Source organism: Haemaphysalis longicornis, unplaced genomic scaffold (genome assembly GCF_048455015.1).
Source record: "Haemaphysalis longicornis isolate Haplotype H1 unplaced genomic scaffold, Haemaphysalis longicornis Haplotype H1 scaffold_2, whole genome shotgun sequence".
Classification (NCBI taxonomy): Eukaryota; Metazoa; Arthropoda; class Arachnida; order Ixodida; family Ixodidae; genus Haemaphysalis; species Haemaphysalis longicornis.
The window spans coordinates 235329561-235355216 of record NW_027526295.1 but is presented as its reverse complement, the minus strand read 5'-3'; the positions used below and the strand labels follow the sequence as shown (position 1 = coordinate 235355216).

At 46.1% G+C, this 25656-nt stretch overlaps 2 protein-coding genes across 2 annotated transcripts in view; both read right to left on the bottom strand.

Moving 5' to 3' along the window:
- Positions 1–7728: 7728 nt before the first annotated feature.
- LOC144167695 (uncharacterized) overlaps positions 7729–25656 on the bottom strand; it is a 32099-nt gene continuing 14171 nt past the window's right edge. The window contains exon 2 of the mRNA XM_077696876.1: positions 7729–10363. Within this exon, the coding sequence (XP_077553002.1) occupies positions 9931–10263 (333 nt within the window). The 5' untranslated portion in view covers positions 10264–10363 and the 3' untranslated portion in view covers positions 7729–9930. The remainder of the gene's footprint in view (positions 10364–25656) is intronic.
- LOC144170142 (uncharacterized) lies at positions 11387–16180 on the bottom strand. The gene has a single exon (XM_077699746.1). The coding sequence runs from the start codon at positions 16144–16146 to the stop codon at positions 14980–14982; it is 1167 nt and encodes a 388-aa protein (XP_077555872.1). The 5' UTR covers positions 16147–16180; the 3' UTR covers positions 11387–14979.

Below are 25656 nucleotides of genomic sequence, written 5' to 3'. Positions count from 1 at the left end.
TAAGCCGTTGTATTTGAGAAGTGTGGTGTGCCTCTTCGATTTCTTCCCATGTGTTGTGAATGCCAAGCTGCAGGAGTTTAGTAGTGGCGGTCTTGGGAGGGAGACCCAGGGCTGTCTTGTATGCTTGGCGGATCGCTGCGTTAAGTTTAAGGATCTCGGCGGGTTTGAGGGTTAGGTATGGAGCACCATATGCCATCCGACTAATGAGGATGGCTTGTATTAGGCGAAGCGTGTAGGTTTCTTTGAGGCCGAAGCGACGATGGGAGACGCGATGTATGAGGTGCATGAGCTGTGCGAGGGTCCGCTGTAGGGGGAGGATAGTTTGGGAACCTGAGCCATCCTTTGGGATGGTTAGTCCCAATATACGGAGGTAGGGGACGTTGGGGACTGGCTGGTGATTGATCTTAAGTTCCGCTTCGGGTATATCTTGCGCGTTTCTCCTGATTGTTCTTTTGCTGAGTGTTAAAAGGGCCGACTTTTCTGGAGCACATTCAAGACCGCGGGCTTGGAGGTATTGCTGTGTCACATGTATTGCAGTTTGGAGGGCCTCTTCCTGGGCACCGATGGATCCTGTAGGGGTCCATAGTGTCAAATCATCTGCATACATTCCATGTCGGAGGTTTTGGATCGCTTCCAAAAGTGATGGGTGGTCCTTCATTGCGATATTGAAAAGTAGTGGTGAAATAACGGAGCCTTGCGGGTTCCCCTGCTGTATGGTTGTGAAGGTGTCCGAGTGGAGGTGCCCAATTCCCACTGTGGCGGTACGGTTGGTGAAGAATGCGGTGACATAGTTGTAAAGACGTTGTCCACAATTGATTGAGCTGAGTCCTCGCAGGATGGCCTGATGTGTTACGTTGTCAAAAGCACCTTTGATGCCTAATGCAAGAATGGAATATTTGTGCTGATTTGACAACTTGCTCAGTATATCTTCTTTCAGCTGGAGTAAAATATCCTGAGCGGAGAGGTGCGGCTGAAAACCGAACATTATGTGAGGAAAGTAACTGTTGTCTTCGATGTGGGGTGAGAGGCGATTGTGGACCATATGTTCGAAAAATTTTCCTACGCAAGATGTGAGGGAAATAGGTCGGAGGTTCTTGGGGTTAAGTGGCTGTGCGGGTTTGGGGATCAGTGTTTTGTCTGCGTACTTCCATTGTGAAGGCAAAGTGCCGGCGATCCAGTGTTCGTTGATGTAGTTTAGTAGATTGTCGAGGGTTACGGGATCCAGATTACGGAAGAGTTTATTGGGAATTTTGTCCTTGCCGGGGGTAGTGCTCCTGGTGAGGTTGTGCACTGCAGCCTCCATTTCAGTTATGGTGAAGGGTGCATCGAGTTCCGCATTGGAGTGGCCGGTATATGGTGGAAGTATCATGGGAGGCTGTGACGGCACGGCAGTTAAAAAAAAACAAGAAAATGCGAGAGCTCGTGTGTGCGTGCCTCGCGGCGACCGCCCAGAGTCCCCGGCGCACGCTTGCCAAGCCAAGCATACCCACTTAGGTAGATCGGCCAAGATTGGCCAAAAAAAGTACTCCAGCGTTCGCGGTAATCGTGGCAACACTTGCTCGAAACGAGAAAGACTCCAGCGGTCACCGTAATCGTGGGAACACTTGCTCGGAACGAGACAGACACGTCATAGCGTACGCCCCTCCAAGGTGATATCCAATGATAATCACTTCCAAAAAAATGGAAGAAGCAACAATGATGAGTATAGGTCATTGCGGCAGCGAAGAAGAAGCCAATCGGCTGCAAACGTGGACTTAAACTGTTGTGATGGTCGTGAAGGTTGCGTACAGCTGCGCCACCCTTAAGTCTTACGCGTTATTATGAGATTCCTTAATTTTTTTATTCTTGTTCAAGTGATTCAAGAATCTTGAAGAGCACTACGTTGTTACCGCGGGTAGACTCGTGAAAATCTCATTTTCGCACCTAATGGTTTCTGTCTTACTTGAGTAATAATCTCGTATTCCGTAGGTTATAATAGGCCATTCATAATAACTTGGAATTGGAGGCATTTCTGACACGTAATTGGCTTGAAGGTTCTGTTGATATACTTTTCTTATATTGAGCGCGTGCACAGACAAAGAGGCAAATAAAACTTGAAAAACAACGAAGCTTCAAATTCCAGTGCCATAGAACTTACTATTTACAACGATTTCCGGCCTACTGAAGTGTTTAATAAATTTATTGTTTGATGGATTGATTGTTCGAAACTGATAAATGATTGTAATCGATTGATTTAGTTTTGGTTGATTATCTGTTGAAAGATTAGGCATTGTTGATTAGGTCATTGAAGGAACGATCACACAGAGTTGCTGCGAATTTCTTCCAGTGCAGTCACTTAGCAAAAGGATCGACGTTTGGGCAAGTTGGTATTGGCAAAACATCTGGAAGAGAAGCGTAGTAGACGCGACACGGGAGAAAGACGACAGGGCGACAGCGTGCGTCGTCTTCTTTTTCTCGTGTCGCGTGTACTACGCTGCCCTCCAAGAGGTTAAACAATAAAGTTATTATTATCATCATCATCATCACCACCAGTTATTATTGATTGAAATGTAATTTTGACTATAGATTGAAAGTTCTGATCGACTGTAACTGATCCCAATTGCTCATCTGTTTTCTTGTCTACTAAAGCCTTGGCAAAGCTCCTGTGTGCAGTCATGTGCAACCGGTTCTGTGCAGTCCTACCCTATGTATGTATGCATGTATGTATGTATGTATGTATGTATGTATGTATGTATGTATGTATGTATGTATGTATGTATGTATGTATGTATGTATGTATGTATGTATGTATGTATGTATGCATGCAAACTATGCCGAACGCTTTATGATGGCCAATCATTTAAGTCGAACAAGGCGAATTTGGAAGGCCTCCGGGGGGGACATCCAAAAATAGGGTTGGTTAAAGTTGTAATGGCGGTGGTGAAGGACGCAGGGCAATACCGATCTATCTATACAGGGCGAGACTGATCTATCTGTGCCTTAATTCAGTATTCATGCGTGGCATTGTTTGCCAAGTACCCCCACAGCCCGGACCATGTAACGCCCTGCATTTCCACAAAAAAAAACAGATATCGCGGAAGTTCCGCCGGTAATCGTTAAATTAGGGTAAATGGAGATAAATGGTGGAAGGAAATTTTGAAAAACTAAAAAATAAGAAAAACAAAATAATTACGGAAAATGGCGAACCGTGTAACGCTCCGCATTTCCACAGTAATGCAGATTTCGCGAAAGTTCCAAATGTAATCGTTAAAATAACGTAAATGGAGATAATTGGATGGATGAAATTTTGAAAAACTAAATAATAAAAAAATATTTTAAAAATTACGGAAATTGGCAAATCGTACATTGACCTGCAGTTCCACAATAATGCAAATTTCGCGAGAGTTCCACCGTTTATCGTTATAATAACGTAAATGGAAATAATTTGTCGAAGGAAATTTTGAAACACTAAAAATGGAAGGAAAATATTTAAAACATTACGGAAAATGGCCAACCATGTAACGCCCTGCATTTCCACAATATTGCCGATTTCGCGAAAGTTACACTTCTAATCGTTATAATAGCCTCAATGGCGACAATTGGCCGGACAAGATTTAGAAAAACCAAAAAAATTTGGCTGAGAAAAAACACACACTCAAGACAAACGGCACAAGAATGCGACGCATTAGTAGATATTTCTCTGAATTTCTGCAGATTTTTCTCAGCCCATTTTGTTCAATCATAGCGAAGCTCCATAGTTGCTGTAATGTTCAGCGCTCCGTTGTTCGTCGGTAGTGCCTGACAAGCAAGCACCAGTTACCCTTTGGCGACTTCATGGACCTATCCCTCTTCATCGAGACCAGAGCCAAATTTAGAATCCAGCTCCTGTTCTCTTCCTTTCGCGCGCCCAATGTTCACTAGTAAAACTCCCCTTCTTGCCACTTTGGCGTTAGAGCAATGATGCAGTCGTAAACATTTCACCATGCGAGTGGTTTGGAGCAGAGCTCTAGAGGAACAAGTTGATATGTCATACCAACCGTTACCCCGAAAAGGAGTTACAAGCACGGCGAAGTTGAGTTGAGATATGCGTTGAGGGTTCTGGCGGGCCTGTCTTATTTCCTCTAAAACAGGTATTGAAAACCTCATCATCGTCCTATCTACGCCCACTGCAGGGCAAAGGCCTCTCCCATTAATCTACAATTATCCCGGTCCCGCGCTAATTGCGACCAATTTATCCCCGCAAACTTCTCTTCTTGATCTCATCTGCCCATCTAACTTTCTGCCTCCCCTTGCCACGCTTGCCTTCTCTAGGGACCCACTCTGTTACCCTTAATGACCAACGGTTATCTTGCCTTCGCATTACACGCTCTGCCCCCGTTCATTTATTCTGCTTAATTTCTACTAATACGTCCTTAACACGCGTTTGTTCCCTGACCCACTTCGCTCTCTTCTTGACCCTTAATGTTACACCTACCATTTTCCGTTCCATTGCTCGCTGAGTCGTCCTCAATTTAAGTTGAACCATTTTGGTGAGCCGCCAAGTTTCTGCCCCGTAGGTGAGTACCGGTAAGATGCAGCTTTCACACGCTTTCTTCTTCATCGACAATGGCAGGCTGCCATTCTTTATCTGAGAATGCCTGCCGAATGCACTTAGACTTAGAATGCAAACAGACGACAAGCAAGGCATCCCACACGTGAAAGCTTCGCGCTCAGCCATTGTCGTAGTCAGACGGAGGGGTGCATAATTTTTCACCAGCACCGACATTTCGTCGCCGTTATTCCCATTCCATACTCTTCTGCTCCTATTCGGCCGGCCCTACACATGATCCATACTCCATTTTACTTTCGGACGTCGGGCGACGCGCAGCGCCACCGCTGCCAGCCCGGCTTGACGTCACCTCTCCCCAAGCGCTCTGTCGTACTCATTCCGTCCAGGGATCGACGGCGCAAATTTTCACCGACACGCTCCATTTATTGCTCACGCAACAATATTCAGCTCAGGCCAAGTACATTGCAGATTTCACAAGCATCCACTTAAGAAGTTCGGCCTTGATGCCGAATGCCCGCCTCATACAAAATTGATAATCCAAGGCCACGCTTGACTGCTAGAAAAGCCTTTACCATGCTCAGTACTCCTGCAAGCCCGCCTTATTTCTTTTTATACAATTCATATGACAAGATTTAACGCCAGGATTGCGTTTTCCTGCATACTTACCATGTTGATTAATGGCGCTGCAACCTTCCACGAGGAAATTTGGCGAGCTGAATACTTGCTGGCAAAACAATGCCAAAAACACTCCTAAATATCCCGGGGTATGTTTGCCGTCTTGTTTGAAATGGGAGGCGACGGGAAGTTTTATTTTTGAAACAAAGCAGCCGCTTCTTTGAGCTGTATTACGCGCGCACAGTTAAAGGGTCCCTGCAACACTTTTCTCAACTTTTTGAAATCTTAAATGCTTGCAGAACGTAGTCGCCCAACACGCCCAGTACTTAGATTAGGGAGTCGCAAAGTACCTCAGCCAAAAATTACTGCCCTATGTCCATCAGAGTGTGAACTCGCTCAAAAGATTTTTCACTTTCCAGGTCTTGACGTTCTTCGACGGCCCGAACTACGTCACTAAGGCCATGTAGCGGCTGTTGGCCGGTTTTCCTTCAGTTGCAGCAATGGGCCCTTCTTGATAGCAACTAAAAAAAAAGCCACAAAAACAAAGCAGACGTGGAAGGCGTATCTGATGCGACGAGCAAATCACGCAGTGCCGCTCCGTGCTGGCGATAACTATAGCTTTCGCAGTGGTTCCAGACGTGAAGGAAAGAGTGAAAGCGCTTATCGAAAGTGTTGCAGGGTCCTTTTAAACAACAGCTGCGGTCACTTCAGGATGTTTTGAATGAGGGCATATCATTGTTAAATATACTACACGATTACCCTTTTCGACTGTTTTAGTGTGTGCATGTCGCTGTGGAGGCCAAGCGCCAGCCCATCCAAGTGGCATGACTGCTTTCTTACCTTCATTCCGGTTCAGAAAGAGAGGGAGATATAAAAAAGAAGACGCGCAAGCGCATCTTCTTCACGCAACGTTGCAGCCAGGTGTGCGAAGGTTACGAGATTTGCCCAAGGCTACGTGCAGCACGCAGACTTGTTTGCCGATCTTTCGTTTTCTGCTTCGCCAATAATGGTACATTCGCCTGATTTCTTTAACGCATGTGCCTGCACTTTATTTAAGGGTCCTGGCAGTGCGAAACTTTCTCGAAGTATTTTTCTGACTATGAAATTATTCCACGCCATTAGAACAGACAGGTAGACAGACATAGGAGGTAAAACAAATAGAGAAAGGGAGAGGTAATGAAAACTAAAGAGGTCCGCCCTACTCATTAGTGGGCTTGCTGCTTCAGATATGGGGTGGACAAGTCCCATAAAAGAGCGGGAACAAAGGACGGAATAGGGCGGGGGGCACGAATAAGGTGCCATATATACATTGCAACACACAGAAACAGAATGATACAGCCTGCTAAAGCACCGCTTTACAAAACATGATTTTTCTGTTAGGGACTGGATACCACTCACCCGCGGCACGCATTTCGACTTCATCTTGTCAGTCGGCTTAAAAAAAAAAACTGGAAGATTGTTTCACAAGAACAACGTCCTTTCCTTAGGTACCGAGAAGGTTCAGCGTTGGTTTTTCATTCGCGCGATAATTAGATTTTTCTTACCTTGTGGTACTGCGCCAATTTGAGGTTGCGCTTTCCGCGAACATCCCGAAGCAGGCAGTGAAGATGCATTCGCCGAATTTTTATCTTTGCGTGTAAAAATGCGGTTGTTTTTCGGGAGGAGACATGTATAACTCTTACCTGAAAGACCAACCGCGTCGCCGGTCGCGTTCATTTGTAAGTTTTCTTGCAGTTTTGAGGGGCGTGAAAACAACAGGTTCTCTTTATGTTTTTTTTCCAGAAAAATATAAAAGATTGAAAAAAAGACGATTCCTCACAGATTTATAAAAAATCAACATACTTCTTAAGACAGAACCCTTAGATGCCTCATCAAATGCGAAAAGTGACCGTAGTTGCTGGCGACTGCACGATGAAACCAAATTACGACCGCTGTAAAAAGAAAACAAGTCAGTAAAATATACATAGCAAATTATTTTGGTTCGAATGGGATTTGAACCCGGGTAGCCAATAGCCGCATCCAAGTGCGGCAACTGAAGCACTAACTCAACACCGTGGCCGGATGGAACGTGAATTATCGGGGCGCGTGCCGCATGACAAATTTAAGGAACGTGATGGCACCGCAAACGCGATGCAGGACTCTTCGATAGTCGCTGGCTTTCGGTGAAAATTTCAAATCACTTTAAAGGCCTAAGTGGGCGATGACTTTTTCCGTTTGCACTGAAAATAATATGATTGTTTCATGCAGCATCAAAAATGTCCCAGCGGAGCTTCCACTCTCAAATTCTGCGCACGATTTCACGTCAACGCACTGATTTCAGAAATCGCTTCACCTGATTGGTCGCATCACAACAATAAGGTCGCATGGTTGGGTGATTGGTCATATCATAACAAATTTCCCCGTAGAAGCATTTTTTTTTCAATGTTATCCTGTTTCTTTTTTCAAATGCTTTTTTTTTTTCAATAGTTCACATCTCTAGTTCATTATAGTCGTTGAGGTGATTCCCAGATAAGAAGTGACAGCTATTATGTTTATTTTGTTATTTGCCGTTTGAGCTGAGGCAAGAACTCAGATTTTTTCGCCCATACAGAAATGGCGCTGAGCAATTTGCTTCCTTCCCAACTGTGTTTCAAAACAGAACAGATGAGCGCCACCAGCTTCGCAGTGGTTGGATGCAGATACCCAAGTCAGAATGTTATATGTTACAAAAATGTAGGCAGGTATGTCGGAAGAAGCTGCAAACAAAATTACATTTCGGCGTCCTGCACCAAAGGGAAAGCGCTAAAAAATGCGCTCGATACTGCAAAACATTATACCAACGATTTTAATGATGGAACCACAAATTTTTACCAATAAATACAATAAATAAATCAAAGCTCGAATAACACAACTATAAACATTTAGCAGACTTAAAAAGCGCGTTTAACAACACGTGCGCGCACAATATGGCATACTGCCATGAAAAAGCAACACTTGATTTTATCGAGTTGGTTCAAATACCATGACCGCGTGATCAGTCGTTCATTCTGGTTTTGAACCTATTATATTTTTTAACAAAGGGTATACGTAGTGGTAATTGTCGGCTGAGAATTCGGATAAGTTTTCTTTAATTTTTGAAATGAGAAGAACCGTATGCAACGCGGGATATTTCATTCTGTGACGTTGATCAGCGATGCGCTGCGGTTCAGTCAATTAGATGTACGCTGTTGAGCGCAAGAGTCGTCAAAACAGCTCGTCTGTTTGCGTTGTCAGTTGGACGCTAAAGAGTTCTAAGTTGTCCGCACGCCCCAAATTCTACGGTTGACTCAATTTCCTAAGTAACAAGATTGTGATAGTTCGAACTTGGCTTTTAAAAATATTCAAATGTGGCATTCGTAGTTTTATTTTGTTATATGGGACAGTATTTGGGGCAGCCGTAGAAACTACGAATTTTCTGAACACTTGTGACCGAGCTGTGAAGCGTTAGATAATACGTTGCTTCACGTTGCGGCTAATCGCTTCGCGATTTGCTATGCAGTGCTTGTTGTTTCGTTTTTTCCCATGTCGCACAGCTCGCCGAGCGCAGGATTTATATAGCCAAGCAAAGTTAGCCTGCCGGGCATTTGGAACCTCCTCTACACTTGCATATCGCCCTGTTTGCTGCCTCTCGACCAATCAGAATCGCCCATTTCGCCGAAATCTTTTAAGAACGCCACTCTTCTCTCCACCATCCTTTCACTCCCCACTCTACTTCCTCTCCATATAGCCTCTCCACAAGCTGGAACTGTAGCACGCATGCGTAGTAGACGCTGAGGAAGTAGCCTAATTGTTCCCGGTTCAACTTGTACATTTCTTGGAAGATCTCACTATGAAAAGTGAATTACAGAATAAAAAAAACCTTCGAAATAGCATCAAAAAAGCCATCTGTATGGTGTCTTCTCGCTTGTGTGGTCAAAGGAATTTTTCTTCTTACAGGCCTTGATTTCTCTTCGCTTGCGTCATGGCCCGCTGAGAAAACACAACAGTTTTACAGCAACGAACAGGGCTTGTACGCATCAGCAATAGACAAGAAGTCTTTCAAAAGGACATAGGGGAAAACTTGTGGCTTCAAATCAAATTTACTAATATTTGTTCCTTAGCCAATTCATTGCTATATCTAACGTCAGATGCCAGAATAACATCTGGAAAGGTTGTTTTCTCTTTGAAAACAAATGGAATTACCTAGAAGGTTAAGGAAAGGCACACTGCGTAAAGGCTCAAGGTGACTCCCGAAGTCAAGAGTTCTGATAAATTTTGTTTTTCTGTCACGCCATTTTTGCTTGTGATAATTTAGAGATATTTACTAAGCATGATTCCATTACTGTATGTAGCCTCGTCCATATATTGACGAGCAAAACATGAATCATAGCTGTGCTGTTTGAGGTCAGAACGGACGCAGCAAAATGGGAGCTTATATACATGGCTTACATCCCACGCCTACCTGGAAGCTCGCTGACAAAGCTGGGAGTTAATGGCATCACCCTCAGGCTCACACTGATTCTTTTCGTGGTTACGAAAATGAGCGTGATTGTAGCGTGAACTGGCCACGAACGTCAATGGTTTCGCTAAAACGTTAAAACATTGTCGTTTGGAGCAGGTCCTTGACGGACACGTCAAGCACAATGGTTTGCGCTGGCTGACGATATCCATGACGAGAAATAAAGGAACTATGACCAAGGCGTCGTTGCCAGCGTCTTGATAGTAGTTTTGAAGTCGTACACTATCTGTGCAGGATAACCACGTTGCACTATAGACGTGCAGTGCGTTGACTAAGATGCCGAGTAGGCGTATCGTCCGTGACTTTTCAGCAGCTTCATGCCGAACAGGAGAACCCTATGGACGAGCTCGAGTAGCCTGAGGACCACCACGTCAGATTCGTCGACGAAGCTTGAGTAGCCCGGGCTGTGGCGTTGCTGAGCGGCGGAGCCTGGTTGGCTGCCGCTGCTTGTCTCCCCGCCTTGAAATAGGCCTGAGTGCTGGGCATCCTTGGGGCCTTGCTGCGGTTGTTCACATTGCTTTGGCGGTATCGAGACAGCTTCGATGATCACTGCTGCCTTGTGGGTCTCGTTCTCCGAGTACTGGGCGGGAACGGGGGCTACCATGGTCAGCTATTCCTCTTGATGCCACGCACCCGGGGTGGCCAGCCTGCCTGCTCGCACCCGCCAACCCGCACTCTACTTGCTTCTGCTCGGAGTCGCCATCCTGTAACGAAAAAAAAAAAAAGAACAAATTTGTATTTTTGCATAGCATGAGCAGTCGGTCGTATCGTTTCACATGAAGTTACCGAAGGAACCAACGTCACTCACTCACTCACTCACTCACTCACTCACTCACTCACTCACTCACTCACTCACTCACTCACTCACTCACTCATGCATTTAAAGGGACACTGAAGTGAATTTGTCAAGCTCCCGTTTTTGCTTGCACTGCGTAGACTGGCTCAAATTAGCACACTTTTCATCGTTTATCCAATTGACAAATCGGTAATTATTTTACAAAGCGCGAAAGAAGAAAAACTACCATGCGCGGTTTGCGGCGGCCGCACCAACTAAAGCTGTGACGTTGGGAGGGGCGGGCACCGTGATTGGACGATGCCCAAGGTGAGCAACCAAACAAGTTTCGGTTTCGGTTTCGGTTCTGTAAAACACAACCGGTGGCGTTGTTGGATGGGCATTCTCAATAACTCAGTAATCATCGTACCGCGCTTCTGCCATGTTGTCAGCTGTAAAAATTCATAAAGATAAGCCTCCCAGGACGGCTTGGAATCGTAGCATTCACTAGCCGAGACCTACGCAGTGCATGAACGCCCTCCGCGTACCCGCAGACGCCCACATGTCATTCGCTTTTCCCCCATATTCGGAGCTTGCCTCCCTCATGCCTGTATTGTAAAAAGCGTGTTCGCACCAGGCCAAGGGTCTGTTCATTCTGGCCTGTGCCCACTGCCTGCAAGCAGTCGGTGCTTATGGAAACAGCACGCCAACGAGAACTCGCTAGCGCGCCAGTGCCAGCCTGCGCGCGTTTTGTGAACTAGTTCGTGGAGCTATGAACGTTGCGGCCCAAAAAAAGGTGAACTCAATATAGAAAACATCGGCGGAAAACAAAAAAGTTAACTTACAAAAAAAAAAAAGCACGTACCCGCGGGAATTCGAACTCGTGACTTGCAAAATACTTGCGGTGACATACCTAACGCCCCAGACCACTCGACCACGGGGCTTTTTTTTTTTTTTTTCTTTATTTCCAAACAAGCACCGCTTTTACAAACATAAACATCAGTGTCACAACAAACCCATACTAAAACATAAAATCGCTGCTCCCGCTCTGGGATGCAGCGCTGGTGGCTAAAATATCTTTATCTTTGTTAGCCTTTCAACTTGTGACAGCCATTCCGGAACACTTTGTTGGGCCTTTTTCAATTCAACAAACGAAACAATAGCCTCCTGAAAATACTCTCTGACTGGGCGCGCGTCAATGTCCGAGTGACGGACTGCCAGCCGACACCTCCATATGCTGTGCAGGCCCAATAACATTATTAGATCTAGCGGTACACCCTCCTCATCATGTTCAACGGACAAATACCGGATGCCACGGGCATCGACTGGCAGATCTTTTTTCAACGTACGCTGCAGCACATCCCAAAAGAATACACCATCCCAACAGTCGATGAAGACATGTTCAATGGTTTCCGGTTTCTTGCACAACCAACACTGTTCCCCCCATGGCATAAAGAGGCCCTTTTCTTGCATCCATGTCTTAACAAGGAGTGTTCCGGTATGTAATTTAAAGAAAAACGTTTTAATCCCTGGTGCAACTGGCATTTTCTTGACCCGCTTTAACACATCTCGACCAGGGCCTGCTGAGTACGTTATTCTGTACAACGGAACCGGGAGAACTGTATCACAAAGATCACCATACAGTCTCTTTCTTGAAACTGCACTCAGATAATCCAACGAAAATCGCACAGCTAGAAAACGAAATGACTCAACAACTTCTTTTAGGTAGCCACGTATACCTCCCGGCAAACATAATGTCGTAACTATAAACTCTGGCAGAACCCTGCCTAATCTAATTTGACAAACCGTGCGCAAAAACGGGTCTTTAACATCCCGCAAAAAAAGAAAACGGTTTACCAACTGACGTAAAAAGAAATGCGTTAACCCTAAACCCCCATCACGAACGCGCCGAAAGAGGTTTGTACGACTGGTTCGTTCCCAGGACGAACTCCAAATAAATACTGCAAAAACACGGTGCAGCTTTTGAACATTCGCCCGTGAACAATGAAGTACTTGCAATACATACCAAAGTTTGCTCACCATGAATAGGTTGCAAACCGTCGCGCGAGCAAAGATGGACAAATTTGTGCCCTTCCACTTCTCTGCCTTTTCTCGTAGCTCCACAGCTTGTTTCCGCCAATAAGGGTCACTATCGGTATAATACTCTAGCGGCACGCCTAGGTACTTCACGGGCGTCGTTACCCACTTGATATTCTTAAATACCACCGGTGTTGCACTCCACTCTCCATGCCATATTCCCAGGCACTTGTCCCAGTTCACGGCGCATCCACTCACATGACAAAACCATTTCACTAAGTTAACGACTTGAGAGACGCTTTCTTGATCTGCGCAGAAAATAGCAATATCGTCTGCGTAAGCTAAAACTCGTACCTCGGCTGCATGAAGTTGAAATCCCTTGACAGTTTCATTTCTCATTATGGCTAAACACAAGGATTCAATGTATATGCAGAAGAGGAGAGGTGACAGAGGACACCCCTGCCTCACCGACCTCTGCACTTCTATGCGCCTTCCCAACCCCTTGTTAACAATTATTCTGGTCGTACACTTGTTGTAGGCCATGCGAACACCTTCTAGGATAACAGAGCCGATGTTAACGTGCTCTAATACTGCCATAAGCCCATCGTGTGGCACGCGGTCGAACGCTTTATCGAGGTCCACTTGTAGCATTGCTACACCGGTATGCATCACATCACAGCTCTCGAGTACACTCCGAGCCTTGTGTATGTTCGTGACAATTGATCGTCCTTTTATCCCACATGTTTGATGCGGTCCCACTATGATGCCAATAACAGTCTGTAACCTTTTAGCCAGTATTTTCATGAGTATTTTGTAGTCAACGTTAGTTAAGCTTATTGGGCGGTACGACGTCACCTGACGAAGTTTGACAGTGTCTTCTGTTTTAGGAATTAAAATGGTGTGCGCAGCCGAAAACGACGGTGGCAGCACCCCTAACGTAAAAGCTTCTCTAAATACTGCCGTTAACACAGGGGATATCTCATGTTTAAGGAACTTATAAAAAGCCGCGCTCAAGCCATCAGGACCTGGTGACTTTCCCAGGTTTAGGTTATTAATCGCTTCTTTCACTTCCTCTACCGTGATGGGGGATTCTAATAGTAACCTTGTTTCGTCATCGATTTTTGGCAGCAGAGACACAAATTCACGTTCAAACTTCTCAAGTTGAATAGCGCTTCGCGAAAACAAGGTACTGTAGTGCTCAAAAAAAGCACGTTCTATGTCTATGTTTTCGCCGCTGACTACGCCGTTGTACTCAATTTCTGTTATTTCGTTGCGGCGAGCGTATCTTTTTTCTGTCCCCAGTGCTCTCTTGGTGGGCATTTCGCCCGCTATCCATTTTTCCGCTCTCGCTCTGACGAGCGCTGCGTGATAACGTTCGGCGTCTATCAGCTCAAGTTTTGCTTTTGTGGCCTTTATCTCATCTTTACACGACCCCGGGACTTGGCTTTCTTCTTCCAACATTGCCTGCAAACAAGTTCGCAAGACGCTTTCTTGCTTTTGTCTTTCCTTCTTAATAGCGGTTCCTCTTTCGATTGCTTGCATTTTTGTTTCTTGCTTAAAGTGCTCCCATTGAACTCCTAATTTTTCGCTGCTACTATTACCAATATTTTCTACAGTTGCTCTTACTTGCTGCATAAAAAGATCGTCCTCTAACAGTTTATCGTTAAATTTCCATAGATCCCATGTAAATTTACTTCTGTTTTTGTTTTTACTTCCCAGACAAAACGATACTAAGCAGTGGTCGGAGAACGAAACCGAGCGCACGTTGTAGTCACAACACCATGGCAGCAGCTCAGCTGAAATATACGCCCTATCCAAGCGGGCGTGACTAGCCCCTTGGAAATGCGTATAATGTACATCTCTTCCACTGCTAACACACTCTCCCACGTCCTCTAAACCAAGATCGTTCACCATTTCAGATAATAAAGTTGTGCTTACGTCACGATAGGGTGTACAGCTGGTTTTGTCTCGTGCGGAGCATACAGAGTTAAAGTCGCCCAATAACACTGTGTATCGATCACCACTGCAGTATTTTCTGATTTCCTCGAAAAAATCGCGTCTTTCTTGGACTCTTGTTGGTGCATAAACACAAATCACTCGCCACTGGCTTGTTGAAAAAGCAAAGTCACAAACTACGAAACGTCCGTTTAGGCACACTGTGACATTTTGGACTACCACCCCTAACGATTTTCGAATCAGGAGAACACATCCCGCCGACATTCCAACCGCGTGACTAACACATGCATAATAGTGTGCTGTAAAGGGACGCACCATACAGTCGGTCTGATCCTCACTTTCGACTTTCGTCTCCTGTATGGCGACGACGTCTAGGTCTCGCTCCGTAACCATGCGGTACAGCTGATTCTGCTTTCGCTTAGCTGAAAGTCCTCGTGCATTGAGGGTAGCTATTCGAAAGGGCTTACAGAGGGCCGTCATTTTGGAGGGACCAGACCAAGTGTAAAGTGCTTACCTTTATCTCGCGCCATACAGTGTGCCCGGTCCTACATGTGGTCAGGTGATTTTCGTGCCGCCTTTTCCCGGCGACGCCACCCCTGGCTTAGTAGTGGCGGCTCGCTGATTCTTCTTTCCCCGACCAGCCTGCCACGGCGGTTCTGGCTTTCGCTGGTTTGGTTCGTCCGCAGTCTCCGGGCCATCTTCGTGCCGACGCTTGCTCGGCTGAACCTCGAGGTCCATCCTCTCGCTCTCGTCCTTGGTGGTTCCAGCACTGTCCCCGTCTTGAGCGGTGGCCTGCCGAGGCGGATCGTCTGCTGGCGCGCTACGCCCCTCCGCCTTCAGTGGCTTGCTCTCGTCCTTTCTTGTGGTATCCGCGTCCGTTTCCGGCTCGGGGTGGTGGTGGGTCCTGGGTTCAGGTGCTGCGGGTGCCGCTGCTCCCTCTGCTTCTTCCTCGTCCATAACGAGTTCGCTGTTGTCACTTTCCAGGCCTCGACCCACAGCCCGAGCGTACGAGCGGGTGCAGTCCGCCTTCTCGTGCCCAAAGGCGTGGCATTCCGAGCACCTGGGGGCCCGGCATTCTCGGCGAATGTGCCCGGCTCTGCGGCACCTGAGGCACAGTGGGGATCGCCCAGGCACCGCGACGAGCGCCGTGCCGGGGCCTAACCGCAGCTGGTGGGGAAGCCTGTCCGGCGTGACACCTTCATGCAAAACTAGGCGCACAATCCGGGTTGTCGACTCGGAGCTCTCAAAGTCCTGAACACGCCACTTGTCACTCGTCACCTCCTTCACGTCGCCGTACTCGGCGAATATCTTCCTTATAGTCTCGTTGGTAACGTTGAAGGCAACCCAGTGCAGCTTCACCCGAAGTTCGTGCCTTACGGGGTCGACTACAAGGCATGGCCGTCCTTTCACGCTCAAAGGGCCGCTTTCCAGCAGTTTTTTCTTCGCTCCGTCCGTCCGAAAATTTATCAGCCAGACGTGGGACATCTGGTAGGCCCCTATGCCACAAACTTCCTGTATCACTCCAGTGTCCTTCAACGGCTGCCTGAAGTCGTCAATTCTGTACGGTCGACCGCCGACGTCGCAGTGCAGAACAACCACACGATTCATCGCTTCTCCGGTGGGCAGGGGGGGCAGAACAACACGGTAATCCTTGGGCAACGAAGAAACCGGTTCACCACGGCCGGCATCGGCCGTTATCGCAGCTCGCACGGAGCCATCCATCCTGCGTCCGCTCCTATCGGCAGCCGGAAACAGAATCACTCGACCACGGGGCGGGCTCGCTGGCCGCGGTAATATAGGGTATATATTGTTAACCAATTTACACTTATATTTAGTTTTGGCATTTCAAGCAGCTTAGGTGACTATTTGTTGTATTGCGCTCGTGCAGTAAGCGTCGCCCGAGTTTCCACAATAGCTCACGTCTAGCAATTGCATTTCGTAGACGGAAAAGCGTCCGCAGATGCGTAGTTGTGCTGCTGACCGCTGTGCTTGTTCGCCCAGCGCAAAAAAGTGCTCCCCGCACCCTAGTTTTACGATGTACGGTAAAAATATCAGTTGATTTTATTTCCTTAGTACCTATATTGACTTCGCTGACTCTTTTCCCGCCTTCAAGAGGCCTTATATTTTCCTACTGGCGTACCAGTCAGCGAAGCGTCGCATGTGCGCTTGTGCAGCGCTTGTGTGAAGCGACCTTGACTTGGAGCTAGATACAGTGTACAAACTGACCAAGTAAAGAAAGGCAGATTCTTCCATTCCCAAACGTCGGCGGCCGGCGGACGAAACGCTGGGCCGACTGACTCTGTCTGAAGGCCGGGGAGCCGTGCAGTAGCGCAGCCAATTGCGAGCTCGGCTCCTCGCGACGTCACACGAAAACGCCGCAGAAAATGGGCGAGCGTAAAGAGAGGAGGACAGCAATTTTGAAATAATTTTTCTACTAAATAAAATCGCGTAAACGCGCCCAGGGTGGTTGAAACATGGCCTGGGGACTCCGGACTACAATTTTCGCAAGTAATTCCGCAATGTTTACATATCACTTCAGTGTCCCTTTAAGGATCACGGAGACCCATAAGCCTACTCTCGGTTGTGTAGTAGTTGTTTACTAGTTAACGCCATAAGCGACCCTAGATTTAGAACAATCGAGATGACAGGTTGAATTTAGGCAATGTTATTCACTAAGTGACCGCGTCTACGTGATCACTGAGGCAACAGAAAAATTCGCGTGGTGTAATAAACGTGGCATTTATAGGCGGCGAGAAAGAGGGAATAAACATTCATTGAGCGTAAAAAGCGGTTGATTCGACACCGCCCCAGTACTGGAAGCACTGAAGGAACAGGGAATATAGGAGGCTCACATAGAAGTCTGAGAGGACATATACAAGGTAAGCACGGACAGGAGAATTCTTAATAAATGTAGTGAAAAGTTTCCCATCTGTAAAGGAGCGAGACAAGGAAGCATTACCTTACCAAAATTAGTGAAATACCAACATCGGGTTATGATCCAAAATTAGTAGGCTATGCGTGTCACGTGCTGGGAAGGCAGTTTTATTTGCTTGCTTGGTTGATTGCTTGCTGGTTTCCTTTGCCTGCTGGCAGCCGTAAGGCTCATGTGCGCCTTTCATGCACTCGACGATTTTCTCGGGAAATGTTAACCGCTAATCCTATGAAAGTACGAGTGATTTATTTTGCAACGGAAATACGCATTTACTGTTATAAATGTGCGCGCTAATTCATATCCATTTCATGTCAGTGTCAAAACACGCGACAACTTGTCTCTCCGCCTGTTGATGTCTTCTCTCCCGCATATCCGTCCAAAAGCTATATCGAGAAACATAAAGTACTAAACTCGAACTGAACAGCAAACAAAGGGCACGTTACGAATTAATGGTGAGAAGTAAAACATAAACATTAGTAGCCTTAGCTGCAAAATTTATCTCGCGGCTAACAAGAGTCGCCGGTTATGATTGCGGAGAGTCTGCCACACTTTACGTCTCATGTTTAGACCCCCTATTCGTTTCGAGTTCAGATTACATTATTCAGAAACGCCGTCATCACCCTCGCCTCGTAAGCGTGGAGGCGTGGTGGCGGGAATGATAGGCGCAAGGCACAACCCGGCACAAATGCATGGTTCCGGTATTGCTGGCGACGGGTGGAACCTTCGTAGAAGAATGGCACCCTGGAGCTTCGAAACTAAACCTGCATTCTTCTTCACAACTACCGAACAACATCCGGAACTGCGTGGTGAAGTCTGTGAAGTGTGACGTCACTCAAGACGTCACTGCTGACACCAGAGCGCGCTAAACCGCGGCGCCTTCCGTCACCGGTTTTCATTCGTTCCAGAGGGAGATTTGTTAGTTCAAGGTCGAAGTCGAGCCCGGAAGGGCGAAGGCCATATAGGTGGCCCACGTTCGATGTTTATGGTAATGCGGGGTTTTTATAGCGCTTAGCGGCGCGCTGCGCTCAAGACAGCGTCTTCGGTAGGCGCCTCTGATTATGTGTGTGGGTGTACGCGCGTGTATAAGAAGCCGATCTCCATCGATTGCTGGTGATGCTCGGGGACAGGCCAGTCCACCTCTTTGTAAATGTTCCACTCGAACAGAGCGATTGAGGTTTCGGCAACGCCGTATGTTCCCCAGGCGCAACAACAATACGCAGCAAATTTCTTCAGCGAATCCTTTTGTTTGTGGCAAGTTATTCCGGGTTTTGCCATTTGGATTTGTTGTCAAAATATCTCCAAAGGCAGTGGCGTACGCATAATTTAATTTCAGTATGCAGAAAAATTTAGCAGGCTGGAATAATTGACATAATTGTCTTTTTAATTTGTTAACAATAAAAAATGAAAGGGATTTTATTCTTGTATTCGGAGTGCTACTTGAGACACCCCTCTGGAGAATTAACACATCGGACGCAGCTCACTCGTCTTCAAGAATGCCTTGAGTTGAACGCTTCTTTTGGTCCCTTTTTTTAAGTACGGGCTAGTCCCACTGTAAAGTCGTGTGCGTTTCCAAAAGCGCAAAACATTTGCACATTTTTTAGAAGAACCAGACAAAAAATTGACCGCGTATCTGCTCCTTTCGTTGCAAATGTCGTCAAAAGACATTTGCCAAGGAAATGCCCCCCTTTGCTTTCCCGCTCACCTCTCATGCTGTTCCTGTTCCGCCGCGCTCATCCCAGGGTAAACACACTAAAGGTTTGCTCAAGGCGATTTGAATTTACCGCGTTCCAATGCTACAGGCCGGGTTCCTCGATGCCAGCGCTACAGTACGGCGGAGACGTGCGTGATTCGAGGCGGCCGACTTCAAGGTTTATAGAATGGCGTTGCCGCGCTCCACATGCGTTCCAAGCAGAACGTGGAAGTTAGCTAGTGGAACCTTTCGTTGCTGTTGCCGCGTGATTTCTCATATGCCGCCTTGAGGTGGCGCGGGCAACAGCAGGCGGCGGTTTTCTGCAGTAGATGTAGTAGAATATCATTTGCTATCGAAAAACCATGCATCCATAATTTTTTTAAAATAAAGGAATACTGTAAATATCCCTTGTGTATTAATTTTCGGTCTTATATTTGCGTAATGTCTTGTTCATGTTCAACAAAGTTGATAAGTATGAACATGTAAACCGCGATTAGACGATCACATTTGGCTGCGAGTATATAAGACTATTGCGCAGTATAAATTTTACTTTGGCCGGATGGCTGAATCGAGTCACAGACACACAGATGGACAGACAGACCAAAATTTCTGTGTTTAAGTAGCCCAAGAAAAACTATCGTCTTTCAAAACCTGTATCGAGGTTGATTAAAAATGCGCCTGGTGACTTTAGGAGCACGTTTTGCTCTCACCTGGTCCTTGAAACAATGCCGCTTCTCTTCAGCCAGCGGCTTATTTTGGACAATGACACAATGACGGGCGCGGGTCAGGCCTGAGACGATGTTTTCCATCTGGTCATTACGTAATTGCTAACCTTGGAAAGCCAAGAGGGGCTGCTTGCCATTAGTGTACAGAACGAAAGCGGAGGTCTCCATCGCCAAGATTTTGCTTTTGTGGGTGAAGATATGTGCTCGTGGCATGAGCTTGCGTGCACCCCGAAAAGTTCTTCTTTCTTTCAAAATTTCACGCTGCAAAGGATATGAAATTTAATTAGCCTATCTTACTAAATATCGTAGCGTATTGTACAAACTGGCGTTGAAGAAATTATAGTTGAAATTGAGCGCGGGCAGTGGCATTCAGCGGGTGATGTGTTGTAAATGACGGACAACCTCTTGACCATACGTTTAGCCAGAGTCTCTGGTTTAGCGAAGGGGATACCGTGGAACGGCAAACAAATTAAGTGAAGACCAAAGACCCGGTGAAGGGATGATGAAATGCGAAAATTTAGTGGCATAAAATTGACGCGGAAGGCACGCGACAGTAGCGGTTTAAAAGTTTTGTGGCTACTCCTCGTCCTGCTGCGGACGCGAATAAGGGCTGTGGATGAAGATGATATTGATGATGACGATGATGAATGTAGTTTTGGGTTTCGCACGTTTAGCTAATCGGGAATTATTGAGACAGTACAGTAAGAAAATACGGACGTGACATAAGCTGCTTTAAAATATTGTTTTCCTGAGGCATACTCATGCTCCACTAAGCACGATGACGACGCATTCATTTTACTTTCAAGTTCTTGAAAATAGAAAATTCGCTATGGCAATGCATGGGTGCGCGCAAGCAGCAGTTACATGATTGTCTTAGCGGACAAGCATAGTGGAATGTCTTTTAAACATGGGCATACTACAAACGCCATCTGGGACGTATTTCCGTTCCCTCTTACCATATTCAACTCTTGCTCGCTTAAACGCGAATTTAGAACTTTAATTTCGAAACTGCGAGTTTAATAACCCATTGTGAAGAATTACGTGAAACTCTGGAATGTGAATTGGAATAACTTGTTTTCGGATGCATGGGTTGGAACTCCGTAACCGCATATTTCATAAACCGGTGCTTGCAGACGGTGTAATGCCACCAATTGCTGCGATCGAGCGGTACCTTTGGCTGTGGGGAGTGTGCCAAGTTCTGGCAAGTTCGGTTTCTCACAGTAAAGTAAGGATGGTATGATAAACCACCCTCCTTCGAGTCTAGTGAAACTGCGGGAAGACGATCTGGTCCACCGAGGTGTGCTGATTGGAGTTCTTTCTTAGGGGCTCGGGCTGTCTGCGTCTCATGTCTTCGCCGTAACCATCGTCTCATCTAGTCATGGTACTGAAACGCCAGGACACTCGTTTACGCCTCGAAATACAACGTAACTCGTATAAAAAAACACCGCGACACTCGTTTATGCCTCGCGCTAGAACGCTTCGCGTTTCAAAACACTAGACTCTTACAGCAAAGCTGTATACCTCTACCCCCAACGGTTTCATCTCCGTTGGCAAAAACACAAAGGCACAAAAAATACACTTACACATTGCATGAATCGCCCCTCTCCACGTTTCACGTCAGTGGAGTTATTGGAGATTGCCAATAATTTTTATCGCAGTAGCAATGCCGTCCGCTCCGAGCGCATATGCTGCACATGAATTCTCATACCTCATAGGACGAGCAAAGGGGCGATGGTACAAGGTTTCACCGTAAATTGCGAACTTTTGGTACTGAAGAAATCCCTCCGCTGTCTTGAACGACTTGTCGTGACACAAAAATGGTCTTGAAAACAGGAGCAGTGGCTTAAAATTATAGGGAACCAGGGGCGTAGCCAGGGGTGGTGTTTTGGGGTCAGAACACCCCCCGAAATTTTCAGAGCGCGGCATCCCCACCTTCCCTCTCTCGGCCTTCTTTCGCCCATGCTATTTAGACACCTCACTGATGTATCAAAATGTAAAAACGGTGATAAAAGTGACTAAGATGGAAACAAAAATAACTAATGTAATCTTTGGGCGTAGGCCCTCTATTTTTATATTTTTAACGGTGGTATAGAACCCCTCCCCCCAAAAAATGTTTCTGGCAGAACGCCATGGTAGGGAACGGTCTGCTTAAAAATTTTCTGACGATTGCAGGAAAGTTTCAGCGCCGGGGAAAACGCTTTTCTGTGCCAGCTTGTCAGCGGCATTTTACCCCGCACCTGAGCACGAAAAGGAATTCACCGAAAATATGACGCTTAACCTCCGCGGAGGAGCCGTTGTGCAAGATCTGCCTCGATCTTACCAGCGCTGCGATCTTAATCACGGATCTGCAAGGAGCACGTGCCACATGTACCGAAAGGTGCGCCGAGATCAAAATAATTCAAAGTACTATAAACAGTATCAATCTGAATAAATCCTCTATCTGCCCGTATTTTTCGCTCTGTATCCTTTCTTTTCGTGCTGTGTTTCAGCCGAGGTGAATGTCTACCGGTAAGCCCCCTTTCCATCGCTGGTGACATGACGAGAACTCTCTACTGTGTCTCTACTGCTTCCGGAAAAAACGGCGCATTTTTTCTCGACTTGAATTTTCAATTATTTATTCCTGCATAAAAAAAAAAGGCAATCATATCTCATTCGGCACTATAAAACACTGTTAAAAACGCCAAACAGCACTGGCAATAAGGACTGCAACTTTGATATGTGTCCTTACGGAATCCCTCGTCCCGTACGTCTCTGTTCTACAAAATGCATTACGAGGGTTCTGGCTTCAGCAGTCTGAAATGCCTTTGGCTATCCCCGACTTCCGACCACGTCTTACGTGCGGCCGCTGGGAAAAGACGTTCTACGTCTTCCCGCGTTGGTCGAGGGGCGGCGCTAGTTGACCGGGCTCTGAGCAGTCGTAAATACAAAACCCCGCGGTATAGTCGAGAGGGGAGTCGCCGCGGAACTAGCTCAATGGTAGATCACCGCACGCGTTATGCGGAGGTTGTGGGTTCGATTCCCGCTTCCGGAAAAAACGGCGCATTTTTTCTCGACTTGAATTTTCAATTATTTATTCCTGCATAAAAAAAAAAAAGGCAATCATATCTCATTCGGCACTATAAAACACTGTTAAAAACGCCAAACAGCACTGGCAATAAGGACTGCAACTTGGATATATATATATATATATATATATATATATATATATATATATATATATATATATATATATATGTTTTCAGAAATGTCACCGTAATGTATGGTGCCACTCCGTTAAATGAAGGCAGAAACAGGGTTATACTACAACCATGATTCCTACGGAAGATCAGATCCGGAGATAACGACCGCCTTCGGGAATCCCGGTTCGCCCGATACTTTCGAAGAGTGACGCGCGCAAGGGGAATTTTCTCGACTGAACGCCGCGGCGTCGCCGACTCTTACATCAGAAGGCCGTGAAGGCTGCGCAGCGTGCCGTAAGTGGCGCTACGTGGCCTTCACCTGGCCGTGACTCCCGCCGCAGTTTGCCTTCGTTCGAACAGGAGGCGCCACCTGTGCGCTGCCGAGTCGCTTTACCCGTAGCTTTTACCACAGCCGCACGGTGCAGCACACTCGCTTGACTGACGTCGGCAGAGCGACCGTCGCCATGGTGACATTCAGCCACATCATGGTGTCACCTACTCTAGGCACTTCCTTCTCGAGCTTCAACCGGCTACTTTCCCCCTCTGCTCTCTTTGTAACGTGCGCGAGGATTTACATTACGTGACTTGCGAATGTGCACGGTTTCAGCGCCCAGAATGTCTCTTTTAGTATAGTTGGGAAAGACTCTCTCGGTACGACTGCAGTGTAGCGACGTGTTTAGCCCCTGGCCGTGCCCTCAACGAGCTTGCCTTGCGACCAAATCTCTGCTGAATTTCTTCACAAACACAGAACTGGACCAGTGTCTATAGAAAGCTCTAACCAACCATGCGGATCATCATGATTTTCGTCATCTTATCCTTCATTATCACCAGTTTTTTAATCATCTGGCGTAGCAAGTCAGGCGTCTATGCCAGGCTAATTCCTTGTTTCATTAAATACCGTTCTCTTTCTCTCAATCTGTGTATTTCAAGATTCTCGCGCGCACTTAATATCTGCGGGTTCTATCAATTAATCCGTGGCCTTCCAATGGAGGGTGCCACAAAGTATGTTTACCACTCCGCGGTTCGCTTGACTAGATACAATCACTGTTTTATTTGAGTGTTTTCTACTTGGCCATGCTATCACTTTCGCTTGGTCGAAGGATGCGTCGACGTCATTGTACGCTCGCACAAATTAATTCATGCTGGTCATATCACAGCGACTCGTTTTATCCAGCGAGACAAACGATCACTTACGGGATGTTTTCACCAGAGATGAGACAGGCGTGTCCGGTCGACATCTTTAATTTTGACTAAAATGTTCTACATAGCCCCTTGTGCACAGGGAAAAACATATGTGAAGGTAGCTTATATAACAAAAATTTTGCCTACCTAAAAATAAAAAAAATTCCACAGCCGGCTCAGATGGAAGGCGCGTTAACGAGTGGGAAATGTGATAATTTTTGCACCTGTAAAACGCAAAATATTGCAGCTATTGCCGCAGTTTTTTTTTCTGTGGAAACTTTTCATACTGCCAGATGAGGTCACGTACTTATTTCTGATTTTCAAGTAAAATTGTTTCATAAAATTTACAAACTTGACACATTTTCAAAAATTGCCAAAATGTCGGGCCCTGTTTCTCTGCATCTAGAGAAGCTAGGGAGTTCAATTTCCGTAGTATTATTTGTTCATACTTTTCTAATATTCATACCAATTTTAGTTTATGTAGAAGAGTGTTTCAGTATGAAAAGTGCACTGCATTGCAGGTCAGCCGTGTATTTTAGTCTAATTTGATAGCCAATATAAAGAAGGCCGCCTTCGATTTTTTTAATCCTTCATAAATTGAATCCAAAGATGGTTTCTATCACCAGCTTAAAAAACGCGTTGCACTCTTTTGTAGTTTTTAACTACAGAGCAGTAAATATGACAATGTAGCTGTATTGCGGGAATATGCTAGGGTCGTATGTAGCACACTTCTGCCGGCAACGTAAGGCGAGAAATGGCCGGTACAACTAAAAGACACCATGAGAGCGAAATAGAGGTTAGCATGCTTTCTTAAAATTAACCGTGAATGATGTACAGAGACCCTGAATCTGATATAAAAGGTCTGGCTCTCAAATGGATGATTGGCGGCTTATTCTGCAGGTCGTGGCTAACCACACAATTTCAAACCTCGCCTTTTTAAGACCGTTCAGCCTAAAATTATTAGATAAATAATTACATTCGGTAACACACGATACACATTGAGAACCGATAATTTTTTTTAATTAACCGAGACAGCGAAGGATTCTCCTCTTCGCAATATAGACATTTCCTTTGGCAGATCGGGGTCTCACGCTCCCTTCGAACTGCGGTTCTAGCAGCCGGTATACAACTGTGTCTTCACTACAATCTTGCGTCCACGAGAATTTTATGATCTGTGTGCCCTCATACACTATTCCAAGAACACTTCGCACGACGAGACCGTACAGTGCTAACAGGCTACAGTGCTTTTTATGCAAATCTGAAGCGTCAAATACATGCTTCCAGTTCTTTAATTATGGCTGGGCTTACGTTGGGGCTTCGGTTGCTGCCTAATGAGCTTCAATCAGACTATTTTCTTTTTTCATGAAAACTTTTCAAAGTCCTTTAATTTGCTCTCGCCTGGCATAGGGACTCCAACAACGTTGTTTCAATTTGGACGGTGGCTTAGAGCTTCGGTGGCTTCGTGATAAAAAATCTGCTGAATGCATCCACAACTTAATAAGAAACAACCTTCTGTTTGACGTG